The following is a 22,286-nucleotide window of genomic DNA, read 5'->3' on the forward strand; positions in this document are numbered from 1 at the left end:
CAAAGGGACGTCACTGGGGAACGAGGTCCTCCTAAGGGATTCAAAACTCAAGACACAAGACCTCCTCCACCCCTAACTGGACCACCTTCCTGCTCTACCATTTCCTGGGAAAACTACAGCATTCCCACACACAAAGTAACTCTTCCATACAAAAGGCAAGAAATGACTTCTACCTTAATTATCTGACACCTGCTCGGCCCAAACGTCAACGGCGTGCATTCTCCTTACCTGTTTCACTGCATCCAGCAGTCTCTCCAGCAGAAATTGTCTTTTGTCATTGTTCTGTGATCCTAAAATGCAATGAGGTTTAATTAGTTCTGCTGGACATTACCCTTCTAATGAAGCCTTCTGACATTACAGGATGTGGCTGTCCCCAACTAGGATCAGTCCTTTGCTGATATTTAACAAAATCAGTAGCAAGACGAGGTACCGGGAATCTGCATCATCACAATGACATTGGGCCATTTGCCTGTTTCTGCGTCACAGGAAAACAGTTAGGGACATGTTCCTCAAATTTGGGGAATATTAGGCTAATGGTCTAACTAAGTGTTTTTCAACCTTGGCACTGTGGACACTGCAGGTTTCATCAGCATCCCTGGCCTCGACCCACTAGATACCATGAGCACACATATACCCTGGGTTGTGACAACAAACATGGCTCCAGATATTGCCACTGTCCTCTGGGGAGTAAGAATGACCCCAGTTGACAACCAGCAGTCTAACATAAAGGATGAGTTTCCCAGGAGGGCAGGCCCTGCTCGCTGGTTGATCTCATCATCACCTTCAGCTCCTTTCCCACGCCACCCGCAGCAACACACACTAAACCCTAATAATTCCTCTTCAGCAGCAAGATGACCTCAGGAAGTCCGGCCAGTGAGAAGTGAGCCGAGGAGCACTGGGAGATTTCTGGGAAAGTTACGCCTTTTGGTACCGGGGACAGAATGCAGGCCATCATGCTTCCTGCACCCACACACCTTAGTGGTCATCCATATGCCTTAGTCGTAAACACCCTAGGTGGACCAAAGCAGCATTTTGCCACCATGAAGCCAAGTGTCTCAGGGAAAGGTCAAAAGAATTACAAAAACACCATACCAGATATCACTTCTAAACCAATACTAGAAACAATGTAACTCTCACCAAATAAAAACCCTCATTTGTTCAAGACACTACACATCTGGCTGTTACTTGCAGCCAAAAGCATTCCCAAATGCAATGTATGACATACACCAAACTTATGTTTAAGAAGAACCAGGTCAGCCACTGTTATTCTAAAACAGTTCCACAGAAGCACATGACTCCAATCAACAGAGACAAGGCTGCAAGTTATGATGCACCAGACGCACAGCCCAGCCTTTCAAAGGATACTCAAACTCAAAAGATGCTCCATTCCACAGGGACTGAATTGCCATCAAGCTGCTTCTGTCATGGACAACTCTACATGGACTGTACCAGAAAGGCGCAGCAGGGCACTGTCTCAGAGATGGTCCCTGATTCCTGCCAGTCAAGCTAAGGCCAGTCAGTTGATAACAACTGCCACCATGTGTTAGACACTCCCACATGTAAGGGACAAGCTGAGCACTCTGCATGCATCACCTCCTTTAACCTTCAAAACCACCCCGTAAGCCAGGACACCAAACGATGCATAGGGAAACCAGTTCGGAGGCATCAAACAATTGTGTGCCCTGATCCACTCGGGATGTGTTTAACTTTTACTGTGTGCCAAGCACTGTCGTAAGTGCCGAGGATGCCACTTCCCCACAGAGCTACAATCTACAGGAAGCGATGTTAGAGAGCCATGCCATAAAGAAAAACCAAACGGCGCAATGAGATAGGAAGAGGGTCACTTAGCCAGTGTGGCCATGGGGGTCTCGGTGCACAGGTGGCATGAGCTGAGACCTCTACATAGAGAAGGAGCAGACTTGGGAAAAAAGCAGAACGACAAAATTCCAGGCATAGCAAGCAGCTGAGGGCTCTGGTCTTCCAGGACTAGAAAGAAGTCCACTGTGACTTGAGCAAAAAAAAGGAGAAGGAAAGATCAGGCAGGCAGGCAGTCAGGGGCCAGGCACGGGGGGCTGTGGACAAGAATAAAGGGTTAGATCTGCTCCAACTGAACACTAACTGATGTGATCCTGACACGAGAATGCCCCCCACGGCCTGTGTGGGGACCACCACACCAAGGCTCCGGCCTAACTCCAGGCCTAGAGAGAAAACCAGGAAGTTGATACTCCACACACAGGAAAACAACTGGCACCTCAAATGTTACCACATTCACTTTTCCTGCCAGAGGTTCTTAACAAGGAAAGTATACACCATTCCCACCAGAGGAGAATGGCCAGGGCCATCATCATTCAGGATGGGTACAGTCCTTACCTTGCCCATGGCCCTCCAACACCTGCCTTGACACTTGTCTACAAATAGACCTGCTCCTGGCAGGCACGGTGGCGCACACCCGTAATCCCAGCAGCTCAGGAGGCTGAGGCATGAGGCTTGCAAGCTCAAAACCAGCCTCAGCAACTTAGCGAGACCCTGTCTCAAAATGAAAAATAAAAAGGACTGGGGACGTGGCTTAGTGGTTAAGCACCCCTGGGTTCAATCCCTGGTACCAAAAATAAAATAAGATAAACCCTGTTCCTTGCTTAGTGGGAGCTACAGTTTCTGATCTTCCCTCCCGAATATCAGAATACAGAAGTCGGGCCTCTGTCTTCCTTTTTCCCCACCGCTAGACCCAACAACTACTTGTCCTTGGGCAATACCAATGGGAAACTTGACAGAGTTTTGCCCCTGGAAATGCCTTTGCTACTTTTCACATCATAAAAGGAATTTATGTGAAGAAATGAAATAAAAACAAATTTTAAAAAAGTATAAGGAAAATAATTTCCATCATCTCACTACCAACAATATTTTAACACAGTGCTTCTCAAACTAACATGCACATGCATCTCACGGGGATCTTGCTAAAAGGCAGGTTCTGGTTTAGAAGGTGGACAGTGGGGCCTGAGATTCTGCGTTTCTCACAGGCTTCCAGGTGATGTTGGTTGGTTCCTGACCTACATTGGAACAGCAAGAATTTAGCACATATACCTCCTGGTATGCATAATAATCCTAGATATCTCCTAGAGTACTTTGCTGACCTGCTTGTTGTAGGTGACAAGTGAGCAGCCTCCTCTGCCTTACTTTGCAAAATCTCTTTTCACCATGGGGTATGGGGGGCAACCTGTATTCTACAGAAAAGCAACCTGAGGTTATATAGGTCTCAGTTCAGAGGCTCACCTCCCTAGCTGTGATCTCTCTGCAAGCCAGAAGCACTCAAATGAGACAACCTGACCTTAGGACACCTGTGGCCATCTTAGCCCTGAAGAAAGGCTATGAGAAGAGGGTCTCATAGGACACAGGGTGCCCAGGTGACCTCGAGGTCACTTATTAATAGTAAGGCATCCAGAGAGGCCCCTGGCTAAGAGGAATAGTGGGAGGAGCACTGAGCAGGAAGTCATAAGACATGAGTCCTCATCCCTGCCAGGCTGCTTGTGGTCATATGACAGGGACAATCACTTCCCTTCCCTGGTACTGGTTTCTGCATGAGATCATACTCTCCTAACTCTGCAGTCTACAAACCCAGGGACCCTGTGAAGACTGGCAGAGAAATCAATGTCCTCTTTCTTACCTTCTCCCAGTGACAAGGAAGAGAATGCACCCCACACACACCAAGGCCCAGAAGAATCTTCCAGCTTCAAGCACTGAAGCCACCCAAGAAGACAGGGAGCCCATGCTCACCTGCTAAGCCCCAACTACGGGTAAGTCAGTACATGACTGGCTTATTCAACCCTTAACATAGAAGGTACAGGGGCTCAACAGAGAGCACCAAGGCCCAGAGAGGAAGTGACCTTAACCCAAGTGTCATGAAGGGAGTCAACTCCAAGTCCACTGGCACCTGGCTGTGCCATCTGCTAAATCGTGCTCACCCCTATTACAAACCTGCAGCCACCGCCCACTGCCAGTTCTAGAGGCATTTCTCGGTGACACCTGAGAGACCAAACCCCAGCCCTCTTGTTCCCTCCCTTCTCCAAGGGTAGCCCCAGCCGATACCACCAACCAGGGAGCCAGAAGAGGCTCTCTTCCCATTTCCGGTTAGATCACCACCAAATGAAAATAGGAAATGTAATGGCAACTCAGGGCGTCCCTCCAGGCTCCACAAACCCATCAGAGTTCTGGTCATCCTGCCGCTCTCTCACCCAGGAATCACACGACTGGTGAAAACTGTCACCTGGTGGAGGTGCCACCTGTTGTCTCTCTTTGTCTTTGATGTGTAGAATCCTTAGGATCTAACATTTAATTTCACGTTTAGATCCCTTAAGGTTCTACATTAATTTTTACCACGACTCTCTGGCCCTCTGCCTGCAGTCTCCACTCAAGCTATCGGGCCTCCTGGGAAGGAAGAGTGGAAGAACAGGAGAGGGTCCACCAGTGATGAGATCTAGGGCAAATTACTCACCTGCTTTCGCTCCTCATCGGAGAGGCTACCTCCTAGGACCCCTGAAGCGAGGGAACAAACATGGCACGCCTAGAACAGGGCCTAGTGTGCACCGGGTTCTTTATACATGCCAGATTTCATTGTTTTGTTGCGGGCAGTTTATAACCCTAGAGGCATCGAGACTTCTGTTTCCAAGCAGTCCTTTCAACTCCCAAGAACAGGCAAAGCAATCTATTCCATACTCCTGGGCTTAGTGTCCTGCGGGATGAAAAGGTGAAACAGGGTCCCTGGGGAGTGGGGAGGGGCAATGAGCAACTGCAAGCAGGTGCTCTCCACGTGCCTCTGCACCCCAGCCAACAGCCTTGGAGGTCCAGAGGCGGGCAGGCCACCTGATCAAGGCCACATACATATTTAAATAGTGGTGTTTTCGCTGCCTCTCACTGCCTGGTGGAGACATTACTCTTCACTGTGAAATCCTTGCAATACACAAGGCAGGAATGAGAGAAAAGAAAAAGGTGGCATACCCTGTGCCAGGAATTCTGCTCAAGATCACACGGCAGTGCCAGAGCTAAGTTGGAGGTAGGGCCCTGGTCTCCCTGACTCAGTGTGCCATCCTGCTGAGGGAGGCGGGGAGGCTCACTGAAGAACTCGAAGCTCGAAGCTCGAGCTATGCTAGGAAGAGTAAGACTGGTAAGTCCAGCGACACACACAGCTAGATGTCGCCAGGGCCTGGGGCACAGAGGAGAAGTTAGGGCTTCCTCTGGCTGATGAAAAGGTGATCACTGCACAGCACTGCAAATGTGCTAAATGCCACTGCGCTGCTCACTTTAAAACAATGGTCACCTCTACATGAACGCCACCGCAAGAGAACAACTTTTATGAGGACTACATCAGGCAAATGCTGGCCAAGAGAACATCCCAAGGCAGAGGAACAACCGCAGGAGATTCCCCCAAGGATAGAAGGAGGCGAGGCGACTCCAGGGAACACCAAGTCCTAGCTGAAGCACACAATAGAAAACCTTCGCTTCTCTTGCACATTTCTAATTACCCAGAGGGGAGCGACTGACTTAAGAGCCCCTAACATCTGGATCAGTATGGAAATATTTTTGACTATCACAGCTGGGAGGGTGCTACTGGCATCGAGTAGGTAGAAGGCCGGGGTGTGCTGAACACCTGCAGTGCACAGGATGGTCTCCACAACCAAGAACTATCTAGCCCCAAACATCCACAAGTGCCGCAGCTGAGAAGTTCTAAGTTTAACTGACCTATTTTACAGGTGGCAAAACTGAGGTTACCAAAAGCTAAGTAACTTACACCTTCATTTGTGCTCTGAATCCCACCTCCTCTCACCTGCTCAAGACCATGACCCAGCAACTGTCCGTTTCCCACATCGATTACTCCTTCTCACTATACAATTCCCACCGCATGCTAGGATGGCATACTATCCCCCAAATTAATAAAAAACCAGGCCTTGCTCCCACAGCCCCTCCAGCTGCAGCCACATTCCTCCAGGCCCTGGGGTGGCCACCCTGGCCTGCCTGCTGTTCCGAGCTGGCCCTTAGGCTCTGAACTCCTTGACCCTGCACTGATGATCTACACAGTGGCCAGAACATCAGGAAGCGCAGACAAATACAGTAGAAACAACTTACTGAGATTACAGGACACACAACGTGATACCCCGCGATCCATTCAACATGCCCGCAAAACTGCCCTGAGCAGCAGTTCCACCCCTGCCTGTGCCTCTGGAGTGCGCTGTCTCCGACGATTTGTGCTTCTGATGTTCCCTGGATAAACCTGCACCTTTAGCAAACCCTAGGGTGGGGTTGGTGAGCAGTTCCCATAAGGGGCCAGACAGTCCATATTTTAGGCTTTGTGTGCCACAGGGTTGCGTTCAAGACTCCTCGCCCCCACCACTGTCGTGACAGCAGCCTTACACAAGGTGTTAACGAGCAGGCTTCGGGCTGAATCTAACAGATCACAACCCTCCCAGAACTAAGGAGGAGGAGAGGGGCTTAAAAATGAAAATAATAGAGTCTGATTCCAGATTCACGGCTGCCCCACAGTTAGCCCCACATTAGAGATCCTCCAGCAGGCTGCAGCCACACCATAATCACACGGCCATCTGCCCTCACCCTCTCACCAAGACCCGGGGGCAGACCTTTGCAGAGGACAGGCGCACCACCCGCCTGCCGCTGCTGCCGCACACCTACACCTGCAGGCCTCACTGCCGGCCCCAGGGAGAGCCCAGTGCTGTCGCTATTGTCTAATTCCCCCCACCACCGAAGCACACCGCCATTCCAGATCTTTTTTTTTTTTTTTTTTTTTTTTTTTTTTTTTTTTTTTTTTTTTTGCGGTGCTGGGGATCGAACCGAGGGCATTGTGCTTGCAAGGCAAACACTCTACCAACTGAGCTATCTCCCCAGCTCCCTCCAGATCTTTTTAAAATGGAGAGAAAGCAGAAGTGATGGAGAAGCGCAGAAAGAACGGTCAATAGATGCCAGGGGCAGGTCCACAACCAAGACTGGACCCGTCGATGCCAGGCAGAGGCGCAGGGAGCGCAGACAGCAGGGCAAGGCAGAGGCTGCAGCTGGGCGGGTGCCCCTCTCGATGGCAGTGGCCGCTCAGCGGCAGGCGACAACAGCACCCCACAGCCATACCAGCAACGCCCCATCTCCTGGTGATTTTCATGTCACCTCGTTGGGACCTAATTACACTCTTTTACAGCTGTGTAGTCAGATCTTCAAGAACCAAATACAACTTGCCATTCATCTACCTGTAGGGTCGGGCTGGCGGCCCCACTGTGAAAGACAAGGAAACTAAGGCTTGGAAACGTGGATCCTTTACCGGAAGAGACCAGAGGTGACAAAGCCAACATTTTATCCCCAAACTCATGCCTTCCAACCTCTAGACCAGACTAACCCCTTGGACAGTTCAACTTTAAAAGGCTCCTTTTGTGAAGCATCACCAAAGAAAACCAATCTCCTGGTGACTGCTCAAATGGTACCTTCTCTGAGAAACCTTCCTGCCAAGAGTCCTCAAGGGCACAATAAACTGTTCTGCACTGCGCTTCCCTCGCCCTCCGGTCAAGTCACATCCTGACATATTCCCTGTTACTGAAGGACTGTGGGTAGTCATGACACCCTGGACGAGAGCCCACTGGGGGCTGACAGGGAGAGTGACTGGACCCCCACTCACAGAACACTCAGCAACTCTTGAACAGAGACTCGAGGGATGTTTCCTTCTGCAGTTCTCCAGGGACTGCTTTAAATGGGGAGGACCAGACCAACCCAGGTCACAGCAGCTGTCCCAAGCATGTCAGCAGTGGACGAGGCAGTAGCCCGTCTGCTCAAACATTAGGCATACACAGATGAACGGATGGCTATTCTTCCTCCCAGGACTGAGGGGTAAAGTGGCACTGCTGAGCAAGGACAAAAGGACAGGCTGGCCACCATCACACAGTGGCAAGAGGCAGGCTCTGCCTTGAGACAGATGGGCTCATGATGTCTAAGATCAAAGACCAAACCAACGGCAATTCACAAATGAGCAAAGAATAGAGCCATCAATTTTCTCTAGAGCAGGGATGGGCAAACATTTTCTGAAAAGAGCAAAGTAGTAAATATTTCTGGCTTTGCAAGCCATGGGGGCTCTGTTACAGTTACTCAATTCTGCTATTGTAGTATGAAAGCATCTGCAGACAATAGGCAATGAATGGGTATGGCTGGGTGCCAATAAAACTTTATTTACAACACAGGCGGCCTGCCCAGCCCAGCATGCCAATCTCTGCTGTAGGAAAAACACTACAATGGCAATGTGCAAATAGTTTGAAGAGAAAGTGTACCTTCCCTCATGGTTGAAAAAAGCTAATTATACACTTACTAATAACCACCATACAACAACATTTTATAACTATTAAATTAGCCAAGACACATTTAAAAGGAAACTCCCTGTGTGCTAAAGCTACAGTAAATCAGGTGCACCCACTGATAGCAATATACTGACATAGTGAGTTCTGAAAAACAATGTGCAGCACACACCAGAAGCTAAACACACACACACACACATACACAAACACACACATATATATACACGTGTGTATATTAATATATGTGTATATATATATATATGGAAAGGATTATGTGTATACACACACATATATATGCACATATACCTGTACATACACATATATATACATATATATACACAGTTCCTCTCACCCAAACCTGCTGCCCCACAGCTTTTCCACCTCAGTAAAAGGCAATTCTCACTCCTTCCAGCTGCTCAGCTGTGTGTGTATATATACATATATATAAACACATATACCTGTGTGTGTATGTTTTATATATATATATATACACATATATACACATATATGGAAAGAATTGTGTGTATATACATACACATATATACATATATACACATATTCTGAGTGTATTTATATATATATACACACCTATATATGGAAAGAATGTGTGTATACACACACATATATATACATATGTATACACATATACCTGTGTGTATATTATATATATATATAATACAGATAATATATGGAAAGGATTGTGTATACACACACACATATAAACACACAATACCCTTTTAACACCGTGAATATTAAAGGGGAAGAAATGGGGAAATGAGAAAAAGAATAGAGACTTCACAGTCCCTCTGTCCTCCAGGTACTGAATAAAGAACTACACTTTTGCTTTGATTTCCATTTTCTGAAGAGGAAGTTAAGAGTCAGAGAAGTTCCATACTTTGCCCAAGTTAAATAGAGTTATATCCAGGACGTCTGCATCCAAAGCTTTTCCCTCCACAACACAATGACTGCCTGAACACAGCATCAAGGGCACGAAGATTTTCAATGCAGCATCCTAGAAGAGGGATCAGTAAACTACAGCCCACTGGTCAAATCCAGCTGTCACCTGTCTTTCTAAATACAGTTTTATTGGAACACAGTCATGTCCTTTCATTTCTGTATTGCCTGCGACTCCTCCCATGCTACAGTGCTTGGGGTGGAGGCCATCCGGATGGCCCACGAGGCAGAAAATAATTAGTATCTGGCCCTTCACAGAAAACATTGGCCACTCCTGTCCTAGAACATCACAAATGGAATTTACTTCTTTAGCTACAATGGCAAAAAGGCTAACTAACCACAGTACATTAATTTCGCCAAATGTTTTACTGCCTTTTAAAATAATTGTGAAGAGAAGGAACACGGGTAAATGCTATAAAGCAGAAAAACTAATTCAAAGGTAGACTCAATGCAATCATGTAGAACACATACATAATCTTTGAACAAAGAAATGTAATACCTAAATATTTAATGTGCTAGGAAGATATATTTATAGGTATATTCTATATTTTCTCATAATTGTCTCTAATGTAATTTTGGTTTTTTGCTTTAATTTTTTTTTTTAAGTTGGGGGAGGAAGGAGATTACAACATCCACAGGCACAGGCAAAGAAAAATGAGATGGGTGTGGGTCTGGTTCCCTCCTCAGCGGAAGCAGTGCCCCAGGCCCAACGGGATGCTTCTGGGTGGCAGAAGGAGCACTGGACAGACCTCTAGGGGTTCCTGGATCACCACGCAGAAGCCATGGCCAGGAAAAGTCCTCACCCAAACCTGGTCCCCCACAGCTTCTCGCACCTCAGTAAAAGGCAATTCTCACTCCTTCCAGCTGCTCAGGAGCAAAATCACGGGGTGAAGGCCTCTGCTCAGATGTTACCTCCCAGTGAAGCCTTCCTGACCACCCTACCCAAATTTACAACAGTCCATTCCTCTAGTTCTTCCTCCACGGAGGCACACAGCAGAACAGACTCCACCCTCAGGCTCTGGACCATGCTTATGATCCAGACCCAGCCAACCAGACTCACAGGGACAGGCTCCAGGATGACCATGTGGGCCGCCAGACTCCTGTTTCAGCCCTAGGACTTTACCTGGAGCACATGGGAAAGAGGCCCACTCTTTGTCCAGATATTGTTATGTTATGGGATGTAGTCCAAGAGCCGCTGGGAGCTCTCTTGCCTTTGTGGAGGAAAGGCTGTTTGTGGATGAAGCCAAAAGAGAGGAAAGTAGAGTTGAGAGCTGGACAGATAGTCCTGGTGATTCCCTAAGCACCTGGATCCAGCCGAGTCTGAAGCTGGCCAGAGTTATCCCTAAACTTTTTCATAAAAAGACACTATATATTCCCATGTTGCTGAAATCAGTTTAATCAACTTCTGCCGCATTCAGATGAAAAGAGTGCTGGCTAATACACACAGCAGACTCCAGCAGAACCACTTTTGTACGTTTACTCAGCTTGCTCCAACAGACACCAATGGACGCCCTTAGCAAAGTAATAGAGGATGCACCAAACCGCCACCAGTAAAAGTTTCCTGAGCTTCTGGCCACTCTCTGCTGCCACTGGAGCCCTCACCCTTACTGGCAACATTTTAAACTAGCACAACTGCTTTGACAAAAAAAAAAAAAGCAACCAGTGCTACTCCTGGGAAAGACACAACCTGCCCAAAACGTTCCCTGCATCATTACTTATGACAGAAAAGAAGGGAGGAAAACAGCAAGAAAAGAAGACAGGCCAGCAGGCGTCTCCACCAGCAAAGAGTTCATATGAATGCCGTCCATAAAAGTGACCCGTATGGAGTCCAGACAGCAATGTAAAGCTCTATCCTAAAATGTGCGGGGATAGCAAAATGCAAATATTTATATGATGAAGATACAATTACATCATCCTATATCATGTTTCACGATCTTTTCTCATTATCTTCCCCATTAGGGTTCATCTTAGACATTTTTATCCAAATCACGCACTCCATGAAATTTTAACACCACAGATCTAATGTACACCTGGCTGTGTGCCACACGCTTATCTGTGCTTTACACACAGGAGTGGATCTTACCTGCCCTGAGAACCTCTTCTTGCCCACTTCAGGGTCCCAGCACCCCACTGAGAAGGCACGGCCTGTGTAACAGAGGGTGGCAGGACACAGGTGCTTATCTAGAAGGGCCGTTCACACTGCCATAATCTCCAGAAGTCCAAGAAATCTTGGATTTTAGTTCCAACTTTAAAAGAATCTGACTTCCTATTAGTCACCAGACAGTCGTGCACATGACAGCAGGAGTCCTTGTGGTGGGATGTAGTCCACCGCACCTCCAGCAGACGAGGTGGCGGAACGTCTGCAGACGGCAACATGACTTCTCACATTCTACATAACAGGCGGACCCCATGCCTTCCTGAGCAAAAAATATATTAATAGCATCACTTTTCTGCTTTGAATGAAAACCACATGAATTCTTTTTCCATTCACTTGTTTCAGCTGATTCTTTATTCCAAGTACAAGTCGCTGCTGGAGAGGACCCAGTCAAAGCCAAGCAGAAAAACATGACCTTCAACATTTCAGAAAAATGAGGAGAGGTAGCCAAATGCAGGAAGATCACGAGTTCAAAACCAGCCTCAGCAAATTAGCCAGGTATTAATAAGCAACTCTGTGAGACCCTGTCTGTAAATAAAATACAAAAAAGGGTTGGGGATGTAGCTCAGTGGTTGAGTGCTCCTGGGTTCAAAAAAAAAAGTGGCCAAAATGTACATAAACCTTAGACAAGAAACAGCCATAAATTACCCACTAAGCCCAAAACTCTGACCCATCAGGCCCTTTGAGCTTATCTGTTCCACAAATCATTCAACCTCTCTGGACCTGGCAGCCCCATCCTTAGAGCCGGGATTTCGGTGTCTTTCAAACGTCAGAACAATTCCTGAAGAATAATCACAGATGGAAAGGTGCACCTGGGACTTTCCAGCAGAGTCCAACAGAAGACTGTGCCTGAGAACAGCTTTCTGGCCTTACTAGTTCTCCTTTCCCAGTAGGAACAAAAGCATCAACTGGAAATCAGAATTCCTTAGCCAGAGGAGGCAGGCAATCAAGCATTCCTATCTACAGAATTCTCCAAGGAAAGCAAATCAACTGGGGCCACTGCCTCCCAGAGACACCCCCTGGCAGGTGTCTTTCTGACACTTTGTTTACTTACACACATACACATGAATTCACAATGCTGTCTTGCCTGCATGCTTTATTTTGTGTCAAAGCATACATTTTAGGATTAATTCTATACTTGCTTTTTTTCCACAGAACTTTAAAAAGATGTAGCCACGGTGATGGGTGTAAATTCACACTATTCCTTTTAACATCCTTGAGCGTTTTCTGTCATGTGACCATACCACATTAAGTTTTTCCACTCCCCTATTAATGGTCATCTTGGTGGTTTCTGGCCTCACGATACCATTCATCACGTGTTTGCATTATCTAGGGCCATACCACTTCCTGGTTATTTGCACTTGATGTATTCATCCTTGAACCCATCTGACCTCTGACTCTACTCAAACATTTTTAACTCAAAAATGCAGCAGATTCTAATTACCAATTTGTAGGCTCTACAAGAAACTGAAAAGCATGTTAAGCCACAACAAAAAGAGGCAATCAGCCAAATCCTGCAAAGAATCCACAGGATAAATGACTTGGTTTCCTTCAACTAAAACAAGAACAAATTTTGCAAATACACTGATAAGGGGCTTGTATCCAGCAATTGCATAGAATTCTCACAGCTCAACAATGAGAAGACAAACCCAACTTTAAACCTGGACAAAGCATCTGAAGAGACATTTCTCCAAAGAAGTATACAATACAGTTGGCCAACAGGCACATAAAGTGATGCGTGGTGTCACTCTAGTCATTAGGGAAATGCAAATCAAAACCACAGAGATGATGGCACTTCACACCCCTTAGAATGTCAATTATCCAAGACTGTTGGGAAGAATGTGGAGAAACAACCCTTCCATCCTGCTGGGAATATAAAATGCTGCAGCCCAGAGGAAAGTGTGACCCAGCTCCTCAAATGGTTAAACCAAATTACCATACGACCCTGAGACACCACTCAGCTCTATGAACCAAGAGAAATGAAAAACTGCCCACACAACAGCCTGCATGTGAAATGTCACAGCGGCATTATTCTTAATAGCCAAAAAGTGGGAACAGTCCAAATGTCCATCCACCCATGAAGGCAGAAACCAAACATGAAATAGTCACATGATGGAACATTATTTGGCCACAAAAAGGAATGAAATACAGGCTATAACATGATTGAATCTCAAGAACATTATAATTAGTGAAAAAAGCCAAACATGAAGGTCACATTTTGCAAGATTTCATTTATATGAAATATCCACAACAGGCAAATGCATAGAGACAGAAAGTAAACAAGCAGCAGTGGTTGGAGTGGGTGTGAGGAGTGACGGCTGATAAATACAGAGCTTCTTTCTGGGGTGACAGAAACATTATACAATTGATGTCTGCACAATTCTGTGAATACACTAAAAAATTTATAAGAAATTACACTAAAAACAGTCTCTTTTAAAGAGACCTACGTGATTTAAAAGACAAACCAACTTTACTATGTAAAGTTAGATGCTGAGTTTTAAAAGTTTACTATAAAATAAAATCATAACACAATCATGGAAATTTGAGTGTATATTTGATACTATTAAGGAATTATTTGTTTTTCATAGGTATGGTAATAAAAATAAGTTGTGTCTTTACAAAGGGGTTCCTGTGTTTTAGAGAGATACATTAAAATATGTTCAGATAAAAGGTTATACCCTCTGAGCCTTGCTGCAGAATAACCTGGGAAGAGGGAAAGTGGGCAAAGATATAGATGAAATTATCATAGGCTGTCAAATCCGTGTGACGGTTCACTATACTACTCTTTCCATTTTCAGTATATTTTAAATCCTCTATTTAAAAACGGGGGAGGTTCTTACTGAGAACCTGTCTCTAAATCAAATACGATGTGGCTCAGTGGTTAAATGCCCCTGAGTTCAATTCCCAATAAAAGGGGAGGAGGGTTTCAAAGGAGAGAGAGGGATTATTTCTCTACCACTTACTTTACTGAGTGTCAATTATCAGTCTCACAGGTGAGGAAACTCACTTTAAAATGCATTCTCAAGAAACAATTAAAAATACCCTTGGACTTCCCCCTCCACCCTCAACAACCACTTTTTCCACCTCAATTGCAATCTTTCCAAAAGAAGGCTTTCATCCCTTTTTTATCTCTATGTGTTGGTCTCCTTTTATAATTTGTCTTTAGACCTAATGATTTTTTTCATTAAATTAAAAAATGGAAGTTTTAAAAGAGTTTTGATACTAAGTGGCTCCTTGAAAGAGAAACTGATCAATTTCCTTTGGCTTCTCAACTTCATTTCCTCCTCTGATAAAGGCAAAAGAGAGAATGGTCCAGAACTCTGAGTTTATGGCAAGGACCCCCTAGCCATGTTAAAGGGAAAAGATTAGACAGGTACAGTAGTGTACATCTGTAATCCAGCAACTAGGGAGGTTGAGGCACAAGGATCCAAGAACAAGTCAGCCTGGGGAACTTAGTGAGACCTTGTCTCAAAATCCCCAAAATGGTTGGAGATGAAACTCAGTGGGTTCAATCCCAAGTACTGCAAAGAAAAGAAATTTTAAGAAGGAAAATGTTGGGGCTGAGGGTGCAGCTCAGTGGCAGAGCACATGTTTAGCATGCATGAGGCCACAAAGATTTTGAGAGATTGCCTAGTCCTAGCCCAAGTTCCGAGAAACAGCCTTGCCCCAACTCCACCCCACATGGAGTCTTTACAGAAATGACAGCTCTAAGTTCCTGACAATGAACCATGTGAGAGGCACAGTACCAATCAGTTTACCTGACCAATGTTATTTAGTCGCCACAGCAAGCCTAGGAGACGGGTGCTATTATGTAACCTCATTTAGCAGGGACTTTCAGAATGGTCAGGTAACTTATCCTAAATCACACACCTTTAAGTAGCAGAGTCAACCTCAAATGTCTGGCTCCAGAACCTGTACTTATACCCAGCGACATCACCTCGGAGTGAAAGCCAGTTCATGACATCTTTGCAGAGGTATCACTAATGTTTAAGGATCAGAAACCTTCATTAGAGCCAATCATTTGCTTTGGCAATGGAAGGGGGACCATCTCCCAGACACCCCTGTCACCAGGCCATTCATTAGGTGCATCAATTTCATAAATCTTGCTCTTAAACAGCAAACACAAAAGGCACATAACTTATCTTTAAGATCCACAGAGATAAAAGTTAAACATGAAAAGAAAATTATCACCTTTGCTTTACCCCCACCCTCCAATACCTCCAGAAATGCCTGGATGGAAGGCTAGGGCCAAGGGCACTGGACGTGGAGATTGTTGAAAACAACCGAATAGGGAGAGAAAAACAGGCAGTATGCCGGTAGGCGGGTCCTCCTAAGTGAATCCAGATCCCAGAGTGGCCAGAAAAACAGTCAGGGGCCAGCTGAGAGGCTTCCCTGAGTCACTCCCATCTCCACACACAACACAAGAATGACTTAGCACCAAAACACCAATAGGACTCTTCAGAGGGAGGACAGGAGGGAGAACACGGAGTCAAGGCACTAAACTTCAGAAACAGGACCAGAGGTCTACACCCACCTTCCTCCGTCTAACTTCCAGCCTCCCCACCAAACCCACCCACCACTTCTCTGGTGGCGCTGGGAGGGGCTGGGCCAAAGCAACAGTCGCCAGATGGGCTCAGCACTGGGCAAGAAGGGAAGGGGTTGCAGGACAGGTCAAGAGAGACCTCAAATGATAAGCTGAGAGGAGAAATGGAAGGGGCTGGAGTAGGGAGGAATAACCCCAGTGTAAAACCTAGGACCGGGGAGGGAAGCGGAGCGAGTAAGAAGGAACAACTGGTGGCTGAAAAGCACTGGGGGACAGGGGTGGAGGGAATAAGAGAGACGCAGGAGACAAAGGGGCTGGAGAGCCGAGAGACCCCTGGGGACCTGGAGCTGCCGGTCTGGGTCTGCTGACAGCGGGTCCCGGGGTCAGCCGCCCAAGGATGCCCCGAGGCGCTCTCTGCCGGGGGGAACCGGGGTGCCAGGCGACGAGGGGCCTGGGCGGGGGATGACAGGGCAGGGCGCGGGCAGCCGGAGCCGGGACTGGGACTCAGGCGGGTCTACGAGGCAGGCGGCACTGCCCACCCGAAGGCTCCGAGCTGGGGGTCTGGTAACCGGGCGCGGGGCTGGGGGACGAGGAGGGTCTGGGGGCAGGCCGTGCCCGGGGACAGGAGTCAGGGGACGCGGAGTGCCCGGCCTCGGGCGGTCGGAGACCTGCAGGGGGCCAGGGGCCGGGACCCGGGCGGACCAGTGGCGGGATCGGGAACCAGGGAGACGGGCCGGGGTCTGCGGGCGACCGGGGCGCGGGGACTCGGGGCCGGAGTGTGCAGCTGCAGCGGCGGGAGCCGGGGCGGCCGGGGTGGCTGACAGCGGCGGGGCCGCCACTCACCGCTCATGATGCCGCTCCCCCGGCGGGTGCCTGCGCCGCGCCGCCGCTGCCGCCGCCGCGTCTGCCGCCGCCGCGCTCCACAGGGGCCGAGAGACAGCGCGCGCCCCGCCCGCCGCCCCGCCCCGGAAGTAGAGCTCGTCGCCGCCGAGGCCCCGCCCCCGGCCCGGAAGGTAAACACGGGCGCCGGCTGCGGCGCGCTGGCGGGGCTGGGGCTGGGGCGGGGACCGCCCGGAGGTGGTGGCCGCTGCCGGTGCGCCGGGGTCGGGTGAGGGGCGCTTTCCGTCACACCTCCGTGCTGCCGCAGTGAGCAAGGCCATGAGTAAGGGGAAAACAGGGCTCCCGACCGGGGCGAGAACCGGAGGAGACAGTCGTGGACTAGCGTGGGCACGGGCAGAGGGCACTCCCGGAGGGCCTCGGTAAGGAGGCGACTTCGGGGCCCAGACCTGCAGAGCGAGAGGGAGCCGGACCCGGGAGCAAGAGGGAACCTCCCGGGGATTCCAGGAGGAACGAGCGGTGAGTGCGGGGCGGGGGCGGTCCTCGAGGACGCGGGAGCCCCTGCGGCGCTGGGTGCCCTCAGCTTGCCCGCCCACCTCTAGGCGGCGAGGGAAGGGAGGTCCTTGTAAGAAATTAAGTGGAGTGACGCAATCTGAGTTGGTCTTAAGACCTCGCTCTTCTAGAAGGAGAATTAATTGTAATGGGGAAGGGGAGAAAGGTAGTTGGTTAAGGGGCTACTGGCTTTTCCCGGCCAGAGGTAATAGTGCCTGCGACCCGGTGTTGGCGGTTGCAAAGGAGAAGGTGGACAGATCCAGTATAAAGCCAAGTGCTGCACATTCCCAACAACCAGGAAGCAAGGTCATTGTCCCATTTTGCAGATGGGGAAGGGTATCCAGAGAGGTTGAAGAAGGATCCCTCCAGTTTGTTTTATTCACATCCAGAGTGGAAAATTTAAAAAAAGTATTTTACATCATAACCCAGCACACACATACGAACGTTTGAGATGTTTAACAATTCTGTAGGTAATCTATTATCTTCTAATTTTCTTTCTTTTTTTAATGCTGACGGAGACTTCCTCCATTGATCCACTAGTAAGTTTTGATCTGTAGTTGAAAACACTACAACCAAGCACACCTAGGAAATGGAGCCACAATTCCAGCCCATTTTTCTGTAGCTCCAGAGTCCCCACAATCTTCTGCTACTTTGCCTCTAAACATATATTCCCAACCCACACACACACATACCAGGAATTTGCCTCTAAGGAAACAACTCAGCAATGGCCCAGAACTCTTTGGGGAAGGATACTCTGCAGCATTGTTTATAATAGGAAAAAAAGTGGTGATAAGAAAAAAGTTCAGACAGGAGCTGTGGCTCAGTGGTACAGCACTTGCCTGGCACAACGGAGGCCCTGGGTTTAATCCCTAACACTGCCAAAAAGAAAAAGAAAAAAAAATCTGAGATATTCTCAATTACGAAGGGTGGAGAATGGAAGGGAGGAGAGTTGGGGGGGTGTGCCCCTGTTGTGTGTAATCCTGCCCCTCTTTGAGATCTACAGCCAAAGTAGGATCAATGTAAATAACCATGTCTACCTTCCCAACATTTTCATTATTAAATACTCTACTTTTTTAGATCCAGCAGACATTTTTCCAACTGGTACCTATCCTCACTGCTGGTGGCTGAGGGAACTTGCCCCTGGGTTAGGGTCAGTGTCAGAAGTAAGTTGATTTATAAGACTGGTTGGCCCTGTAATACCCACCAGACATTCGGACATTCGCTGGAAGATTGTTCGGTGTGTGGGGACAAAGACCCACATCAGGTCCCAGAAGTACTCTGTCGAATGTGAGTACAGAGAAAAAATAATCTGTCATCTTTCACTGTGCTTTACCTCTGCCACCACCAGCCTCCCCCACGAGTTTTATTCCTCCTTCTGGGAATCAGCCTGGACAGCAAGAATCAAGAGGTTAAAGGCAACAACTCTTGTGTCTGGGAAATTTACACTCTTCCTTTCTGACTAGCATCTGTGATGCCTCAGTAAACCCTTTGTTTCAGAGATCTCTCAGTGCCCATTTTGATTTAGCGGTTGGAAAGCTCCAAAGCCCATGTACAGAAAAGCTAAGCAAATCATGGCCTAGCACACAGGAATCTTGTGCAGCAATTAGAAATATTAAAGATCAGGAATTTTAAAAATGTAACAGGAATGTAACATTGGCCACCTCTTCGCAGGTCACCCTTTGACTTCTCCTCCCTTTCCCCAGCACTCTAAATTTTAAGGAAAAGTCAAACTTAAATGATTAAGATGTTAACTGCCAAATCATCTTTCTTTAAACTTACAGAACCCAGAACATCTGGTGACCTTCAGCTGACATCAGAATGTGTACTGCTTTTCCTTATTCTTTTTTTTTCTGTGCATCAGCTTACAAAAAGCATGTAAATTTTGTAGAAAAGTACTGTTCATCTAAAGAATTACAGAAGCTAACCTCTGGAGGTCAGGGTTGATCGCTGAGTTGGGGGCAGAGAGGACATGTCCCCAGTGACCAAGACCCCACCCAGCCCATAGTCTTCCTAACCATTATCTCCTGCACCTCCTTTCCCTCCCTATAAAAGTCCTTTTGTTACCCTACCCTGGTCTTGTACTGCCTAGGTGGGCTAGCTGAATTTTTACCCCATCCTCATCATGGTTGTCTTTGAGGACAAGATGCCTGAAGGCCAGATGTCCCTCTTCAGGTGGGCTGGTTGCATCTAAGATGGCTGCCAGAGTGACCATTGAACAGTCTCTAACTTCATTATAATAAAAGATATGAACATTCCTCCTGCTCATTTATTTTGTATCTATAACCTGATCCTTAAGAGTTGATTTGCAACTTTATCTCCCACTTCTATTCTTGGCCTAGAATAAATGTCTCCTTCACCTCTCAGTGTTCAGTAATGTTATTGATTCCATAATTCTGAGGGGGAAAAGGACCCAGCCATTGGGGTCAAAAATTGGTAACACTTTGGGTCTGGGACTGGGGCCTTAAACAAGGACCTGATTTCCTTCCCATCAACTTGTTTTTTTTTTTTATTCTTTTTTCTTTTTTGGAGGTGCTGGGAGTTGAACCCAGGACCTTGTGCTTGCAAGGCAAGCACTCTACCAACTGAGCTATCTCCCCAGCACTCTTTCCCATCAACTCTTGACTCTCAAGTGTTAATTTTCAGGTGACTGGCAGACCAACTTGGGTCCAGTAACAAATGTGGCAAGATGCCAATGATAATACATAAAGTGGAAAAAGCCCCCAGCATAGTAGTCTGAATGTCGTATTGTAGTCGTGCCGAAATATAGCTATGTGTAGGGACTGGGAGAGAGTGTAAAAATGGGACTCCTTGTGTCTGGTCGATGAGGTTGATTTCCCATCTTTAAAGTTACACCTCACAGTTGTTAATTTGTTATTCCCACTGAAGAGTCATTGTGCCTGAGTCCTGGAGAGTCTGTCCTGGTCACCTGCCTCCGGAGCGTCTGGAAGGCAGCACATGCCTGCTTCATGCAGGCGTTAGGCGGATCCAGTCTCAGACCTTCTCTCTGTAATACTAGGGGCAGGGTAATTTACTGAAGTTCTAATTTTTGTATGGTATACTATGAAATGTATTTGGTCTTTGTCCTCTGTTCCTGTCACACAACTCCTAAAACCCTGAGAATTTCCTCACTAGTAAGAATGTCTTTTTTGACTCATAATGAGCCCATTTTGATCACACCCGAGTTTATGTTAATGAGGTGATAGAGTTGGATCCCTTGACAGTCTAGGGGTGGAACACCAAGTCATCAGAGGGTTCCAACTTTCAGCCTCACCTCCCAACCTCTGGGAAGGGGCAGGTAGGGTCTGAAGATGAAGCTCTTTAAAACTAGAACTGCAAGATTCAAGCTGTTTCTAGATGGCATGTCCCAAGAAAGCACCCTGCCCCCTTCCTCTAACTCTTCGTCTGTATCTTTTATAATAAACTAATAAATATAAATAAAGTATTTCCCTGGTTCTGTGAGCCATCCTAGCAAATTATTGAACATAAGGAGGAGGGTTGTGAAAACTGCAGTTTATCATCAGTGAATCAGAAGCACAGGGCATAGCCTGGAACGTTTGATTGGCATCTGAAGTGGGGAGCTGTCTTGTAGGACTGAGCCCTTAGCCTGTGGGATCTGACATGATCTCCAGGTAGGGTTAGGGTCAGTGTCAGAAGTAAGCTGATTTATAAGACTGGTTGGCCCTGTAGTACCCACCGGACATTCGCTGGAAGATTGTTCGGTGTGTGGGGACAAAGACCCACACATCAGGTCCCAGAAGTACTCTGTCGAATGTGAGTACAGAGAAAAAATAATCTGTCATCTTTCCCACTGTGCTTTACCTCTTCCACCACCAGCCTCCCCCACGAGTTTTATTCCTCCTTCTGGGAATCAGCCTGGACAGCAAGAATCAAGAGGTTAAAGGCAACGACTCTTGTGTCTGGGAAATCTAAACTCTTCAAGGAGCTTGAAGTAGTGGGAGGTAGAAGGGGAGAGAGCAGGAGATCCTGGGGCCGACACTGAGTGGCCACATAACAGGAAACAGTGTGTGCCAGAGCTCAAGGGGACTAGACGACACTGATAACTGACAGCAGCTGATAAAGAACTTAGAAAGCACACACTCTTACACACTGTTTATATATATGAACTTTTTTTTTTTTAGTGCTGGGGATTGAACCCAGGGCATTCTACCACTGAGCTACATCCCCAGCCCTTTTTACTTTTTAAGACAGGGTCCCCCTAAGTTTCAGAGAGTGTCCTGGAACTTGTGAACTTCCTGCCTTGGCTTCCCAGGTAGACACTACTATCATCATCATCATCATCATCATCATCATCATCATACAGGCAGGGAAACTGAGGTTGAAGTAAGTAGTTCAGTGACTTTCTCCTAGTTACCCAAGGTCTGTAATGTCCTAGTAAACAGCCAGGATTCAAAACCAGGTACTCTGGCTCCAGGAGCTAATCCTTTAACCACTGTCCTGTATTCTAACCCTGAAGGCCCTCAGTAAAGTAGTGATGGATCCCAAATGTGCAAAAAGTTCCCTACAAAGTTCCCCCATATTCCAAATGTGTGCAAAAGCCATAGCCCCAAGACCTTCAACCTATGCTGTGGTGCCAGTAGGCATCCTAACTGACCAAAGCCAGTAGATGACCCAAGGGCTTGTCCATAAGACCCTAAGTCCTTTTGCATAAACCCTAGGAGGGAAACCCTTCCCCAGGAATGACTCAGAAAACAGCCCAAGGTGATGTAAACTAGGAAGTGCAATCCAATTGACAGGAAGGGGAAAACAGAAATCAGTTTTAGGCTGTTCTTTTAAACACTGGCTCTGCCACCTCTAGTTTGAATGTCCTCTCCAAAATTCAGATGTTGCCAATATGATGATATGGAGAAGTCAAGCCATAAAAAGTTGAGTAGGCCGTGAAGGCTCCCTCACAAAG

General features: G+C 47.3%; 1 protein-coding gene across 2 annotated transcripts in view; it reads right to left on the reverse strand.

Annotated features, from left to right (window-relative positions):
- Snx29 (sorting nexin 29) overlaps positions 1-16,918 on the reverse strand; it is a 394,118-nt gene extending 377,200 nt beyond the window's left edge. Inside the window, exons 1-2 of one of the 2 annotated variants that reach the window (XM_047532903.1) lie at positions 16,826-16,918; positions 229-290 (exon numbers count right to left, since the gene is read on the reverse strand). In XM_047532903.1, coding sequence (XP_047388859.1) covers positions 229-290; positions 16,826-16,832 — 69 coding nt within the window. In that variant the 5' untranslated portion in view covers positions 16,833-16,918. Of the gene's footprint in view, positions 1-228; positions 291-16,825 lie in introns of those variants that run through there. The other variant, XM_047532904.1, reaches the window with a different exon arrangement.
- Positions 16,919-22,286: the final 5,368 nt, after the last annotated feature.

This window comes from Sciurus carolinensis, chromosome 18 (assembly GCF_902686445.1).
Source record: "Sciurus carolinensis chromosome 18, mSciCar1.2, whole genome shotgun sequence".
Taxonomy (NCBI): Eukaryota; Metazoa; Chordata; class Mammalia; order Rodentia; family Sciuridae; genus Sciurus; species Sciurus carolinensis.